Here is a 15337-nt window from a genome sequence, read left to right on the forward strand (position 1 = left end):
AAGGTTGAGAGTGATTTCAAAGATATTACTTTGAAAGAGAGTGAAAATGTGAGTTTTGATTTGAGTGAAAAGAAAGAAAAAAAATTGTGAGAAAAATGAGGTTAAATGTGATTGCAAGGATATTTCTTTGATTACTAATAATCTTAATCATTCTTTGCCTTGTGTTTCTGGTAAACTACAGGTATTTGATTTATTTCCCAAAGAGCCACTAAATCGATTCTCATTTCACTCATGCAATATTGAAAAACATTTTGATGACCTAAATTTTGTTATTCCTAATGACTTGTTATCCTTAGGATGCCTTGAACCTCACACATTAGATTTTTATTAGTACATGAATTTTGTTGTTCATAGGTGTTCTTATCATATACAGGTTGTGGTTAAAAGGCTTTCCTATTATGTCAGTTTTATTATTGCTCTAGGTTATGTTATAGGTGCACAAGAGATTCAAATTATCATTTATATTTGGGTGCACGTGAGAACAAAAAGATTTCTAACTGAAAGCAAGTTTCAACAGCTTCCTCAATTAGACTTTACTCAAATGATTCTAAAGAATTAAGACCCCTCTCAAGTTCTTGCAAGGAATAATAACTTCGCATAGATGATTCCTCTACTTAGTAAGTATTGTGTTCATATTATTTTTGAAAATTCTAATTTCTTTCCTTTTGACCTAGGCTAAGATTCGAGGACGAATCTTTTCGAAGAAGGAGTAAATGATAGCATACTAAGAAATGCTCAATATCTCTATATTGAATGCTTACATGAAGGAGGACATGAATCATTGCTTGGATGATGATATGGACACATGCGGAGCCTAACGTGACTTATGGAAGGCCACCCAAAAGCCACGATGGCATGTGAGTCATTAGAGTATGAATACTTAGACCTTGAGAAAGATAAGAGTACGTTCTAAGAGCCCGAAAGAAATATTTGAACCCAATTTCCATGTTAATAGAGGCCCAATATAATTATATGCGCATAGAGGAGTCTATTGGAGCTAAATACATTGTGTTATGGACCACAGGAGTTTCAGAACGTGATTTAACCATATTCAAGGCCAAATGGATGTCCAAAAGGCCCATACATGCTTATATGCATGAATAGCATTTCTGAAGATTCATTTGGAGGGTCCAAAAAGATTTAAGAAGCATCAAGAATGATCTTATATGACATTAAATAGGATTCTGTTTGTTTGAATTAGTTTCTTATTTTACAGTTTTTTAATTTTATATTGATTGCTTCTTGAAGGCAAAGACTTACCTAATCTGTATTCCATTAGTTATGGAGTCAAATAAGATCTTTCTCATTAATAGGTAGTGAGTGATCTAAATTATTCTGTCTTGACCAGCAATTTAGGGTATTTTAAAAGGTCTTTTGATTTCCCTATTTTTATTATATTTTTGCATCTATTTTTTATGCATTTTATTTAGTTAGTGTTTTAGGCACTAACAGCTTATAATGGGCTTTTAGGACTTACGTTATCAATTATGGTTTTCATTTTAGGATTTTTGAGAGTCTTAGTTTATAAATAATTCCATGTGTATTCTTTTTAGGGGAGATTATGTGAATAATTAATAATATAAGAATTTTATTTCTCTCTGTGTTGGCCTTGCTTGCATCCTTGTATGCTCATAAGAATACTCAACAGTATCAAGAGACTGATCAATCTTGTGATGTCTTCACAGCTAGGGTTGTAAGAGACATATTCTCTTAAGATCGTATCTTGATCATCTGTTCGGTTTCTTGTGTTTGGGGTTACAAGAGGCAAGTTTTTTTGGGGTCTCATTTCATCATATACTTGTTTCTAGTAGGTCCGTTACATCCCCTTCAGGAATGTTGAGGACTATCATAATGAGTTGGAGTTAGCTATGATTAGAGTTGGTGTGAAGGAGACTCCAAAATGCACTATAGATCATTTTATACGTAGGCTTAATCCTAGATTAGCCCATGTTGTAGAATTGTGTAGATTCATGAAGATTGAAAATTTGGTTTCACTACTTGGTAAACATGAGCAAGAACTCAAGAGAAAGACTAAAGAAAGACAATTCTCCCATAACTATGAGAAAGATGGCACAGCTACATCCAATTCAAATGAGATTGATTCCATTATTGTGAATAATTGTGAAAAGGAAGACAGTTTGAGCAAAGAAACAAGTGCAATAGAGAGCATTGAGTCTTGTGAAAATAATGAGAGCAAAAATGAGAGTGTTGAGTTGAGTCAAAAGAAAAATAAAATTAATTGTGAGGAAAGTAAGGTTGAGAGTGATTTCAAAGATATTGCTTTGAAAGAGAGTGAAAATGTGAGTGTTGATTTGAGTGAAAAGAGAAAAAAATTGTGAGAAAAATGAGGTTAAAGGTGATTGCAAGGATGTTTCTTTAATTACTAACCATCTTAATCATTCTTTACCTTGTGTTCTTGGTGTACTGGAGGTAGTCGATTTTGTCACATCCTGAAAAATTCCATCTGGACATAGAGGATTAAAAATTTAAATGAGGGCCACTATAGAAAATAGACAGCAGGATGAAACAACTTTGGACGTGAAACCACGATAGGATCCAGGCTGGCATTTTCAAAATTATCGGTCTAGGAAAGGCAAAACGGGAAAATTAGAGACAAATTCTAAAAAAATCCCAAGAAATATTAAAAATATGAATTAGAGGTTTTGGAACCTCGATGGAGGCTTAAAGGTGAAAATTATGTAAAAATAAATTATTATAGAGTTTCCTGAACATGAAGGTTTTTTGGAAAAATAGTGAAAATTTTGAAGAAAATAATTATTTTAAATAGTTAGATGCCTCAATAATTCTGAAAAAAAATGGATTACTTATCTAAATATTCTTTTTGAATTTATAAAATTGGTTTTAGGCCTTAGAAGCACAGGAATTGATTTGTAAGAATTTATTTCCCACAATTTTACCGATAGAGGCCTAATCAGAAAAAATTCAAAATAAATAGTTAGAGGTGGAGAAAATTTCTAAAAATTTTCAGATCATATCCTTATATTAAAAGGGAATTTTTCACAAATAAAAATGAATTTTTGGAGGCCTAGAAAAATTATGAAATGTCACTAATGAATAGTAACTGATAAAGTTTTAAAATGGTTTGAGATTGTGATTTAATTTTTGGGCCATCCTAAATCATAAGTGGGCCCCATATTAGGCCTGGAGAAGGCCAAATTTCATGCAAAATCTAGAACCCTTCAATTAAATTGAAATAAAATCTAATTTTCACACAAAATGTAAAAACCCCCGTAATTCATGGTAAATAAACATTTTCAAAAGGATAATCATGGCAGGAAGGACAAACCTAATCAAATAGAAATCTACTATAGTCAATAACAAACCAAATCCTTAACAGAGTAGTAGCTACTGTTCTAGAATAGTAAGGATAGTTAATCAAATAAGAAATGGTCAACATTTGATTTTTCATGTATATATCAAATCCATCAGCAATACTCTGGAATCTCAGATACAATTAAGACCAATTGTAAATGGGCTAGGGCATTTGAAGTCCACCAAAACAACTACCACTGCTACTCATTGTCAAGTGCAATCAAAATAACAATCACATATGTCCAAAAAGGGCTCTGCCCAATAATACAAGTCTAGAATGCAGCGGAAAGGCTATGATAATGTTAACTAAAACAAAAAGGCCCTAAAGTTTGGCAATATACATCAGTCAAATCATGTATATCAAAATAGAGGCTATACAGAGTGGAAAGGAAAACTCAAGCCTTGGACACCTTCCCCTTGGGACCAACACCTGAACCCTCGCCTGAAAAATGTTAAATAACCACGGGGTGAGTCAAATTGACCCAGTAACCACAATTCCAATTCAACAGGTATCCAGGGAGTGATTACAAGATAGCTAAGCGGGCAAAGTACAACTTCAAATAACATATAAGTTAAACATCTTTACAGAAAACAATATATAATAATTCAAAAAGTAACTTGCATGCATAGAACTTCATCAACCATCCTTATAACCTCCTTGTAACCTCTGACAGAACCCATGGGCTATTCACACATAACAGGATTCATCTCTTTTACAAGACTGCACCAAGCTCTCCAATAATGAGGTATAACTCGGCCAAAAGTTACAGAGCTCATATCGGACCATGGGTTCCCTTTCCTTGGAATATGGAAAGGTGTCATGTCCCTTGGGCTGACCCTTGACCCGGCCAAAGGAAGGGTGATACCGAGGGCCCTAAGAATGTTAATGCCAACCACTGGGCGCCAAGTGGCGGCTATACCACGTGGTATAAATAATCAGACCTCCCACAACTACATTTCAGCACAACCAACACAGCCCAATCCAACCATCCAATTCCACACAATTTCATATCCATAAAGTATTCTCATATTCAATAATCAAATTTATTCAACATCAACAAGATATTCATAAGATGAAATAATTCATGCCCACTTAACTAATAAATTTATCAAAACTTAAATCTTGATATAGATATATAAATTACTTTTCATACAGAAACCACCATAACACATATTGAGAACATTTATAATATCAACACATGCTTATAATCACATCAACAAGCATACAAGGTAAATTAGAAAGTGGTTACCTCAAGTTATTGACACAAGAACTAAAAGTAGGAGGATTCAAACCCAAGAGCCCAAACCAAGCTTACTCTACAATAATAAATTGATAAACATATATTAATATAAAAAAACTAATTAATATAGCATTAAAATAGTTTATTAACTAAATCCCCATAATTGGTTTGCTTAAAAAAAAATTATCTTTAGAAAAATAATAATTCATCTATTCCTCCAAGTGACAATTCCTAATACTTCCCAACTCTATTTCTCTCATTCACATCATTAATAAGAATATTTCCTTCAAATCATCTAAAAATCTCCAAAAAGTGCTTACTTTAACTCTTAGAAGAATAACCATATATCAACTATGCCTTCAATCATTATTAAAATCCTATTCCCTTCTTCCATTAATCATTTCCCATTCATTAGAATCAATAACTTATAATATTTTCCTCAATTTACTCTAAACACCCAACTTCCACTAATTAAAGTCTCTCCAAGAATCATCAACATTACTATTTCAACAACAATCCTCAAAGTTTAAGCATTGGATCCTCAATATAACCTCAAGTGAACTCAACTAAGAGATAAATTTCGAAATTAATATCATCATTAATACAAATCACAATTTCCCAACCAATCCCTAATTTACATTGCCTCAAATCAACCATCCAACTAAAATCTAAGTCATAACACTCTTATTCTAACCACATAAGCTCTATAAATATCCTAATACTAAATTAGAAGCCTTAAAAATCAAAAATCTAACAAGCCCTAAAAATATTCATTCTGCCATAACTTAGAGAATAAAAAGAATGAGCTAAATAATAAAATTAGGATGAAGATGACTTACTTAGATATCTTATATGTGTCCAAGTAAAACCCCTTTCTTTCTCACACCCTCAAACTCCCTCACACACTCACTCACTCTTGCGCGGCGGCGGAGGAAGAAAGACGAACCAGGAGACGTGAATGAAGCGAAAGAAAAAAAAGGGGAGGAGGAAAAAGGAAGTGGGCGTGCGCGATTCTAAATGAAACGGTGAGGTGGAGGAAAACACATCCAAATAGTGGGTCACGTGACCCACTATTTCACTCCAAATTCCCTTTTTTTTTTTTTAAAGATTAAGGGAAAGGGCACGGGATCAACCCTCCCTTTCCTTCAACCGAACAGTGGGTGGCCACGTGCCACCCACTTTTATAATATAATATATTATATATAATAATAAAATATAATATAATATGTATTTTTTTATATATATATATAATTTATATATTACTGAAATTATAATTTTCAAGTTATTCAATAAGATTTAATTCTAATAATATTAACTAATCTCATAACCATATAACTTAAATCCTATAATAAGATAAAGAAAAAAAAATGGGATGTTACACAAAAATCTTGGAATATTCTAGCAATTGGACACTTGGCTTGATCTGAATCTATTCTACACTTGATGATAGCCAAGTGCCCCTCTTAGGTGGCACTTTGGTCATCTAAATGAGGGGGGAGAGTAGCAGATTGGTGAGTCTATAAATAACCCCCTAAAATACCAAAAAATAGGTAGAAAATTGGCAAAACAAGGGGAGGTTCTATCCAACCATTTTCCAGACCTGAAGACCAAAAATTTTGAGTGATTTGGGATAAGGAATCAGCGAGCCTTGGTTAAGAATTCATCAAGGTATGTCTAAGCCTTGTTATGGTTAAGATTAAAGCTTGTTTGGGTTGGGTTTTTGCAAGAAAATTCAAGGTGAAATGCTACCTCAATTCGGTTTGAATGCTTGGTCATTAGGAAAGGATAGAAACCTTAAATATGATGTGGAATAAGCATGTTTACGTGGTGTATGGGTTGATTTTGGAAGAAAACCTATTTAGGTTTTCTCAATAACCATTTCAGCCAAGAGGATTTCTTGGTGCAAGAAATTGTTTTGCTATAATTTGATGATTCTAATGAGTTTAAAATATATTTTTGTGTGGGAAAATACTAAAGGGAAGTGTTTAAAATCATTGGAATCAAAAATAAAATTTTTGAAAACCTATATACCCCTATTCGGCCAAGACAGTTTGAAGGGGAAGGAATTTGATTTTCAGAAATCTGATTGGGCATTTGAATTCTACATGAAAAATTGTATTGGGATGAGCCAAGAGGTTATTGAAACCAAACAAGGAACAATTTTATTAAAAATCAAAGAAAAAGGGGGAAATTAAGAGAGTTTAAGATTCAATGTTGTGTTCAAGTTGAATAATTGTTAATGTAGCTTGTATTTATGTTTGGATTAATAGGCTTTGAGGAGAGGAAACAAGGAAAATCATATTCCCTTAAGGAGACCGAATTATACAAGGGCTAAGAGGTAGCATTGAATTATAATTTGATTATTTATCTTGCTTGTTTAATGTGATTATGTTGATTGCTTGAATTGAAGAACTTATGTTGTGGTAATTGTTAATTTGATGACCTTTGATTGTGCTTTGGCCAAATGCATAGAAACATGTTAATGTGAAAGTGTTGATGTTCCTCTTTTGGCATGATGCAAAATATAATTTTATGTAACTTAAGGATGTCTTGAAATTTTATAACATGTCACATTATGCCTTGCTTGATTTAAATGATAATTATAGTTCATTGCTACTGAGATTTTATGAAATCTCATTCTCTCCTATGTTAAATTATGTATCGATAGGGAGTGGACCAAGTATGGATAAGGGCAAAGAATTGGTGTTGAGCTAGAGAGGTCATGGAAACCTTGTGACAATGTATCAAGTTATGTTGTATTTTGTTGAGCTTTACTATAAGTTTGTAATGAATTATGGATCTTGAATACTTTGATATTATGTAAATTATAATGTTGTATGATGGTTTATAATCATGGTTGGGTTGTTGGAGCAGGTGGCAAATGGAAAAAGAAAAGAAAAATTTAATAAGTTTTGGTTAAGAGATAAAAATGCCCTAAAAAGAGACAATCTTGTGTCACATACAATAATGAACAAATGGATGAATTTGAACTTGAAATTTGGCAGACTTCTAGATCTCATTTTTAGCCCTAAAATAAGTAGTAGATCACTAAAATTAGAGTTTTATACTAAGAGATATGCCCTTCCAAAGTTGGGCTAAAATACTAAAAATTTGAAAATTGACCATATGAACAGTGTAATTTGTCAAATTTTATGGCTCTATTTCAGATGGATATGAGGCCAATGAGTATTTTTCTCTTATAGAATGCATAACAAGCTTCAAATAGAAATTAGAACCACTCAGTTTTGATTTTTCTACATTCAGTTATAAATTTCCAAAGTTGGCCAAGAATACTGTGAATAGTGAATAGTAAACTGAAAATTGAAAATTTCATATGTGAATTTTTTCCATACTTAAGGCTTGTGTATTGATCTTAAAGGGTTTTGATTGTTATGTAATAAGGTAATAAAGGAGGTGTGACAGATTTAATTCCTAAAGAAACACCAATAGATTCTTATTTCATTCAAGCAATATTGAAAAACATTTTGATGACCTAAATTTTGTTATTCCTAATGACTTGTTGTCTTTAAGATACCGTGAACTTCACACATTGGATTTTAATTATTACATGAATTTTGTTGTTCATAGGTATTCTTATCATATGCATGTTGTAGTTAAGAGGCTTTCCTATTATGTGGATTAGCTATTGCTATAAGTTATGTTATAGGTGCACAAGATATTCAAATTGTCATTTATATTTGGGTGCATGTAAGAAAGAAAATATTTCTAACTGAAAGCAAGTTTCAATAGCTTCCTCAATTAGAATCTCCTCAAATAATTTTAAAGAATCAAGACCCCTCTCAAGATCTTGCCTGGACCCATAACATAACTTGCATGATTCCTTCACTTGGTAAGCATTGTTTTCAAATTAATTTTGCAAATTCTAATTTCTTCCCTTTTGATCCAGGTCAAGATTCGAGGATGAATCTTTTCAAAGAAGGAGGGAATGATAGTATACCAGGAGGCATTCAACATGAAGGTCGTGAAGTTCAAATAGCACTCATTTAGTTAGAGGCCCTACAAGCCTTCTAGAGTATTCAAAGAATTTATAACTCGAGAATACTTATATGGAGGAGGACATAGATCATTAGTTGGATGATGACATGGATACATGTGGAGCTTAACGTGACATATGGAAGGCCACCCTGAAGGCTACCATGGCATATGAGTCATTGGAGTATGAACACTTGGACCTTGAGGAAGACAAGAGCATGTTTTAAGAGCCCAAAAGGAGCATTTGAAGTCAACTCCTATGTTATTAAAAGCCTAACACAATTATATGTGCCTAAAGGAGTCCATTGGAGTTATAATCTTTTAAATAGGGACCCAAATGCATTGTGTTATGAACCATGAGAGTTTCAGAACGTGATTTAACATATTTAAGCCTAAATGGATGTCTAAAAAGCATGTAGATGCTTATGGACATGAATAGCAATTATGAAGATCCATCTGAAAAGTTCAAGAAGACTCAAGAAGCATCAAGAGTGATCTTATATGACATTAAATAGGATTCTGTTTGTTTTAGTTAGTTTCCTGTTTTACAGTTTATTATTATGTATTGATTACTTTTTGAAGGCAAAGACTTACCTAATATGTGTTTCATTAATTAGTAGAATCAACTAAGATCCTTATCATTAATGATGGGATCCTCTTAGGTAGTGCGTGGTCTAAATTATTCAATCTTAACTAGCAAGTTAGAGTATTCTATAAGGTCTTCTAATTTTCCTATTTCTGTTGTATTTTCGTATCTACTTTTTATGCATTTTATTTCATCAGTGTTTTAGGCTCTAATAGTTTATAATGGGCTTCTAGGGCTGAGGTTATCAATTAGGGTTTTGATTTTATGGCTTTCAAGACTTTTAGTTTATAAATAATTCAATATGTACTCTTTTTAAGGGAAGAGATGATTTAAATGATGGGTTAAGGTGCAATTTTAACAACAAAGTTTTCCCGAAAGAGCACTGGGCACCATAAAGTTTATTTGGGTGCAAAAATATACATGAAGTTGTCAAAAGGGAGCATCTGGCACCATGCCGTTAATGTCCGTCAGTTTACCGTTAGAGGGGCCCAGAAAGTCAGTTTTAAGGTGCATTTTTAACAACAAAGTTTGCATCAAGGGGCATTAGGCACCATGAAATTTATTTGGGTGTAAAAGTATACATGAACTTTGTAAAAGGAAAAAAATAACAAAATTCTTCAACCTCCATAAACATCCATTAATTTTATTCTTTTTGGTCTTACCAAATGCTATATTTTCTCTCTGTAAATTTTCACTTCCAAGCCGATCCATCTTTCTCTCATCATAGTCAACACGCACACTCTCTCTGTCATGTTGTTTTCTGAGCCTCCAAGCCTTTTATATGTATTTAAGCAAAACACATCTTTTCCTTCTAGGATATGAGGTTGATTGCTTGCATCCAAGTACTACCTCCAATCCTTAATATAGGATGCAATGGATTAATTTGAGGAGATTAAAAATAAATAAATAAATTACTTTAAAATATTATATTTATTGTTTTTTCTCCAAATTAATTTTTTTGGCTTGTAAACTAATATATAATTTAATGATGCATATAAATATTTTAGAGAGATCATGTACTATATGCTATTGCATCAAATAAATAAATAATATAATATTTAAAGTAATTTATTTATTTATTTTAATCTCCTCAAATTAGTCCATTGGATCCTATATTAAGGACTGGAGGTAGTACTCGGGTGCAAGTAATGAACCTCATATCCTAGAAGGAAAGATGTGTTTTGCTTAAATACATATAAAAGGCTTGGAGGCTCAGAAAACAACATGACAGAGAGAGTGTGCGTGTTGACTATGATGAGAGAAAGATGGATCGGCTTGGAAGTGAAAATTTACAGAGAGAAAATATAGCATTTGGTGAGACCAAAAAGAATAAAATTAATGGATGTTTATGGAGGTTGAAGAATTTTGTTATTTTTTTCCTTTTACAAAGTTCATGTATATTTTTACACCCAAATAAATTTCATGGTGCCTAATGCCCCTTGATGCAAACTTTGTTGTTAAAAATGCACCTTAAAACTGACTTTTTGGGCCCCTCTAACGGTAAACTGACGGACATTAACGGCATGGTGCCAGATGCTCCCTTTTGACAACTTCATGTATATTTTTGCACCCAAATAAACTTTATGGTGCCCAGTGTTTTTTCGGAAAAACTTTGTTGTTAAAATTGCACCTTAACCCTTAAATAATTAATAATATGGAGAATTTTATTTCTCTTGTGTAAGCCTTGTTTGCATCCTTGTATTCTAATGAGAATACTCGATAGTATCAAGGGAGTGATTAATCTTATAGTGTCTTCATAGCTAGGATTGTGAGAGACAAGTTCTCTTAAGGTCCTACCTCGATCATCCATTTGGTACTTGAATTTAACCGGTCCGTACGTCCTTTCAAATCAATTAAGCTTTTGAATCTAATTGTTATCAATGAAATTAGTCATAACTACTTTAATCATTGTTATTTGGTAAGTTAACATTGCTACTTTTTTATTTGGCCAAAAAATGGTTACTTGGTAAAGTGTTATTGCAAAACTAATCATTATTATCGTAATTGTTGTCATTTTATATATTAAAGTCATTCTTTAATAATAATTACATCATTGTGGTTTTCATTTGGAAATTTCCATAATTAAGGGTAGTGTTTTCATACTTCTTTTTGTGTGAATACTCCATTTAGTTCTTATTATAAATTTTAAATAACTAATTTGTGTATAGCAAAAAACAATTAAAATTAATTAAAAATATATATTTTTGTTTTTAAATATATCGTTATTATTACTAAAAAATAAAAGAAAATGTATTAAAAGAACGTAATAAAAAAGAATAGATAATTAAAAATAAAATAAAAAAATGTTGAAATAAATTCAAATTAAAATTTATAAAATGAATTACACTTCTCTCCCTTCTCTCTTCTTCCCTCCTCTTCTTAAATTTAAAGCTTATAATAGGATTGGAATGAGTATTAATTAATGAATAATTAATTATTAATTAATCACTCTACCAAAAAAAAATTAATTATTAATTAATCAGTTGATAAAGAAAAGCAAACGAAACGTGATTCCGTTTGGGAGTATGATTAGGATAACGATATCATACTCGCTTCACTCCTCTCCCTTCGTTTCTTGCGTCTCGCCTCTTGCCTCAAAATGGATTGTTGGTCGTCTTCCCTGCAGGTCGATGAGGAATTCGAGAAGCTCGTCATTCGCATGAATCCTCCCATGTTCGTTCAATTTTTCTTCACTTTCACACACTCTCTCATCATCGCTTTTCTTTTCTTTCTGTCTCATGTATCAATTTCTTTGAGCGACCAGGGTTTCTGTTGATAACACTTCCAGCTCCACCACTACTTTAATTAAGGTATTTTCATTCTTTTATTGGCTTTCTTGGATTTTCTGTTTCCCATTGCAGTGCGTCGCTTCCTAACCCTGTTCTGGAAGTTTGCAGGTCGATAGCGCGAATAGGCGTGGGAGCTTGCTTGAGGTTGTTCAGGTTCTTACTGATATGAATCTTATCATACGACGGGCTTACATTTCTTCGGACGGAGAATGGTTCATGGATGGTAGGCTTTGGCTTTTAATTTTATGAAATTACAGTGACATTTTGGATCATTAATTTTGTTTCTTTTCATTTATCTTGTTCCTTTATGTGTTTTTGCTCAGTTTTTCATGTTACGGATCGAAATGGGAATAAGCTTCTTGAAGACGATGTAGCTGAGCGCATTCAACAGGTAGATCTGTGAAACTAGTCTGAATTACTCTTTAAGGCATATTTATTTTGAAATTTTTTCTAAGAAACATACCTGTTTATATTTCTATTAGTCTACCCTATTTCCTAAATTTACCTTCGCATTAGTTGTCTAAGAATGAACCTAATTGTCCTTCTTTTCGATGGCAGAACCTAATTTATGGTTCGCTTATAGATTCCTCTGGTATCCCAAGGCACATGTTCTGAATTTTAACACATCTTGAATTTTGTTTCATTCAATTCATGATCTTAAATATCTTCCATACACTTTGGGTAGTGCCTTTTGAGTGCAATATATAAAGAAACGGGGGAAAATGGAAGTACCATGATACCAGTCTGGGATTCAAACTTCATAGATTCTTTAAAAAGAAATAACAGAACCAAAATAATTGATTGCTTGGTCTGCATATAATTCCAACAAAGAAACTCCTGTGTTTAATCAACAACTACATTGAAAAAGAATCATAGCAGACAAAAGCAGAAGCAGTAATTTATGTTCAAATCTTTATCTGCACCTATACTCTTAGGTCATTCTTTGTGAATTATCCAAGTCATATTAAACTTCATTTTATTGTATTTTATTTTATTTTTGGGATTTTACAGTCACTTGGTCCAAGAGGGCATAGTTTCCGGTCGTTGAGAAGGTCGGTTGGGGTGCAAGCTGCAGCAGAGCACACAACGATTGAATTGAGTGGACGAGACAGGCCAGGATTACTTTCAGAGGTATTTGCAGTTCTTGCGGACCTGAAATGCAATGTGGTAGCAGCAGAAGTGTGGACCCACAATTCTAGAATGGCATCAGTTGTCTACATCAGTGACGAGGAAACTGGGTTGCCCATTGACAACGCTGATCGGGTTGTTAAGATTAAACAGCTTCTACTGTATGTGCTGAAAGGTGACAGTGACAAGCGGACTGCCAACACTGCTGTTTCCGTTGGTTCCACACATAAGGAACGTAGGCTTCATCAAATGATGTATGCTGATCGTGACTATGACAAAAGTGAAGCAGACTGTGGATCAGCTACAACATCTAGTGACAGAAGCAAAACGCTTGTGACTGTTGATGATTGTGCAGATAAGAGATACACTGTAGTGAATTTAAGGTGTCCAGACCGACCCAAGTTACTTTTTGATACAGTCTGCACTCTCACGGACATGCAATATGCGGTTTACCATGGAACCGTCCTTGCTGAAGGACCAGAGGCATATCAGGTTTCATTGTTTTCCCTCAATGCTTGAATGCAGCAGAAATTCAGCTTAATATTTTATCAGTACTGTTTGGATCCTTGACCCAGAAATCAGATACTTTGATTGAGAATCTGATTTCTATTGGTTTACAGGAATATTATATAAGGCATATGGATGGTTGCCCTATTAGTTCTGAAGCAGAGAGGCAAAGAGTAATACACTGCTTGGAGGCTGCGATTAGGAGACGAAATTCTGAGGTACCAACACATGGTTGTTTGAATTGGAATGTGGCTATCAATTTCTTGACCTTTTATTTACATTTTATGGTGATTGGTACAGGGTATACAGCTGGAGCTTTGTGGGGAAGACAGGCTTGGGCTACTGTCAGATGTGACTCGCATATTTAGAGAAAACGGACTTTCAGTGAGTAGGGCTGAAGTAACAACAAGCGGACGCCAAGCCATGAATGTATTTTATGTGACTGATGTGTCGGGAAATGCTGTTAGGAGTGAAACAGTAGAGGCAGTTCGAAACGAGATTGGGCTAACCATACTGCGTATCAAAGATGAAGTGTGCTCGTCAAGATCTCCGTCCCAGGAGAGCAGCAGATTATCCTCTTTGGGTAATCTCTTTCGATCAAGCTCCGAGAAATTCCTTTATAACTTGGGTCTCATCAAGTCTTATTCTTGATGCCCAGTTTGAAAAGGGAAATCCCATTCGGAACTTTAGGATCAAATGAAGACAGAAATGAAGTGGGAATAGTGGGTCTTGCTTCTAACTTGAGGCTCTCACAAAGGTAGAGTCTATCATTCCCCCCCCCCCCAAAAAAAAAAAAAAAAAAAAAATTCTTTGTTTCCTCTCACCCACCCAGTTTCTGTGTGATGTGTCATAGTTGACTGTGATGTGGAACATATCATCGCTATGATTTCTCTAGGTCTTGTGTCAGCATATGCTTTTTAATTAGATGTCATGTTGTAAAGTTTAGTCACTGGGCATGCTTTTGTACATATAGGAATGTCCCTTGTTGTGTTTCTTGTTTTAGCTTTACATCATTGTGCATAAATATGAGGAACCGCACTGGTCCAAGCTATATGCTCAACTTCACAAAGGCAACAAGTGCACGATGCTTCCAAGGCACACACCAATGGAAGGAGAAAGAATAATGTGAAATGGTTATGGGAGAAAAATGAACCAAGCTGACAATCATAATCATTTGTTGGCTTATTGTAATTGTTTCTCTTGTTAATTGCTTCGAAGATAGACTAGTAGATTGATGAAACTTACGTTTTGCAACACAAAATTTAAACAACTTTCTATCCAAGCAGGTAAAAATCATGGGTTATGTTTGCATTATCAATACACACACACACATAAAAGGCGTGACCCTTGTGTGTTGTGTATTTGTAAAATAGTTGCAGTTTCCTTTAAGAAGGAAATATAAGAAAATATTTGAAAATAATTGTATAGAAAATGGGCCAGTCCACCCTTTGTGGATTGGGTCCAAGCTCATTAACTTTGGGGTTCTAGTGCGAATAATATAACCTGTGGGTCTCAAATGGTGATTTGTAATTTTTCTTCAAATTATGGATAAGGACAGATGGGGGTGGAAGTTTTGTTTTTTAGTTACAAAATCTGTTTGAGAAACTGAATTTACCGACTTGCTTTCTTTCCTCCTGCGTTCTCTCTTCTCACTCTCCAAAAGGTGCATTTGCTGTGAACATCAATTCCGACTCCATTACCGTGATCGGACTTCTGCACGTGGCTATCTGAATCTGAGATTATTCGACACTTCAGGTATG

At 33.8% G+C, this 15337-nt stretch overlaps 1 protein-coding gene across 2 annotated transcripts; it reads left to right on the forward strand.

The window, feature by feature from the left end:
- The first annotated feature begins 11697 nt into the window (after positions 1–11697).
- LOC114759359 (ACT domain-containing protein ACR4) lies at positions 11698–14702 on the forward strand. 2 transcript variants are annotated; one of them, XM_028948524.1, is made up of 7 exons: positions 11698–11826; positions 11918–11963; positions 12051–12165; positions 12266–12333; positions 12954–13562; positions 13691–13795; positions 13878–14702. In XM_028948524.1, the coding sequence occupies exons 1-7, from the start codon at positions 11753–11755 to the stop codon at positions 14226–14228; spliced, it is 1368 nt and encodes a 455-aa protein (XP_028804357.1). In that variant the 5' UTR covers positions 11698–11752; the 3' UTR covers positions 14229–14702. The 2 variants fall into 2 exon arrangements, with proteins under 2 accessions (XP_028804357.1, XP_028804358.1); XM_028948525.1 differs by having other exon boundaries at positions 11770–11963; positions 12044–12165.
- The last annotated feature ends 635 nt before the right edge of the window (positions 14703–15337 follow it).

Source organism: Neltuma alba, unplaced genomic scaffold, assembly GCF_004799145.2.
Source record: "Neltuma alba isolate B1F8T4 unplaced genomic scaffold, ASM479914v2 tig00010830_pilon, whole genome shotgun sequence".
Taxonomy (NCBI): domain Eukaryota; kingdom Viridiplantae; phylum Streptophyta; class Magnoliopsida; order Fabales; family Fabaceae; genus Neltuma; species Neltuma alba.

What these genes read in the sequence shown, in the direction of transcription:
- LOC114759359 (XM_028948524.1), top strand. Translation starts at nt 11,753, where the DNA reads ATGGATTGTTGGTCGTCTTCCCTGCAGGTCGATGAGGAATTCGAGAAG. An exon ending in CCACCACTACTTTAATTAAG is followed by an intron (nt 11,964 to 12,050) that starts GTATTTTCATTC and finishes GGAAGTTTGCAG; the next exon opens with GTCGATAGCGCGAATAGGCG. An exon ending in TAGCTGAGCGCATTCAACAG is followed by an intron (nt 12,334 to 12,953) that starts GTAGATCTGTGA and finishes GGGATTTTACAG; the next exon opens with TCACTTGGTCCAAGAGGGCA.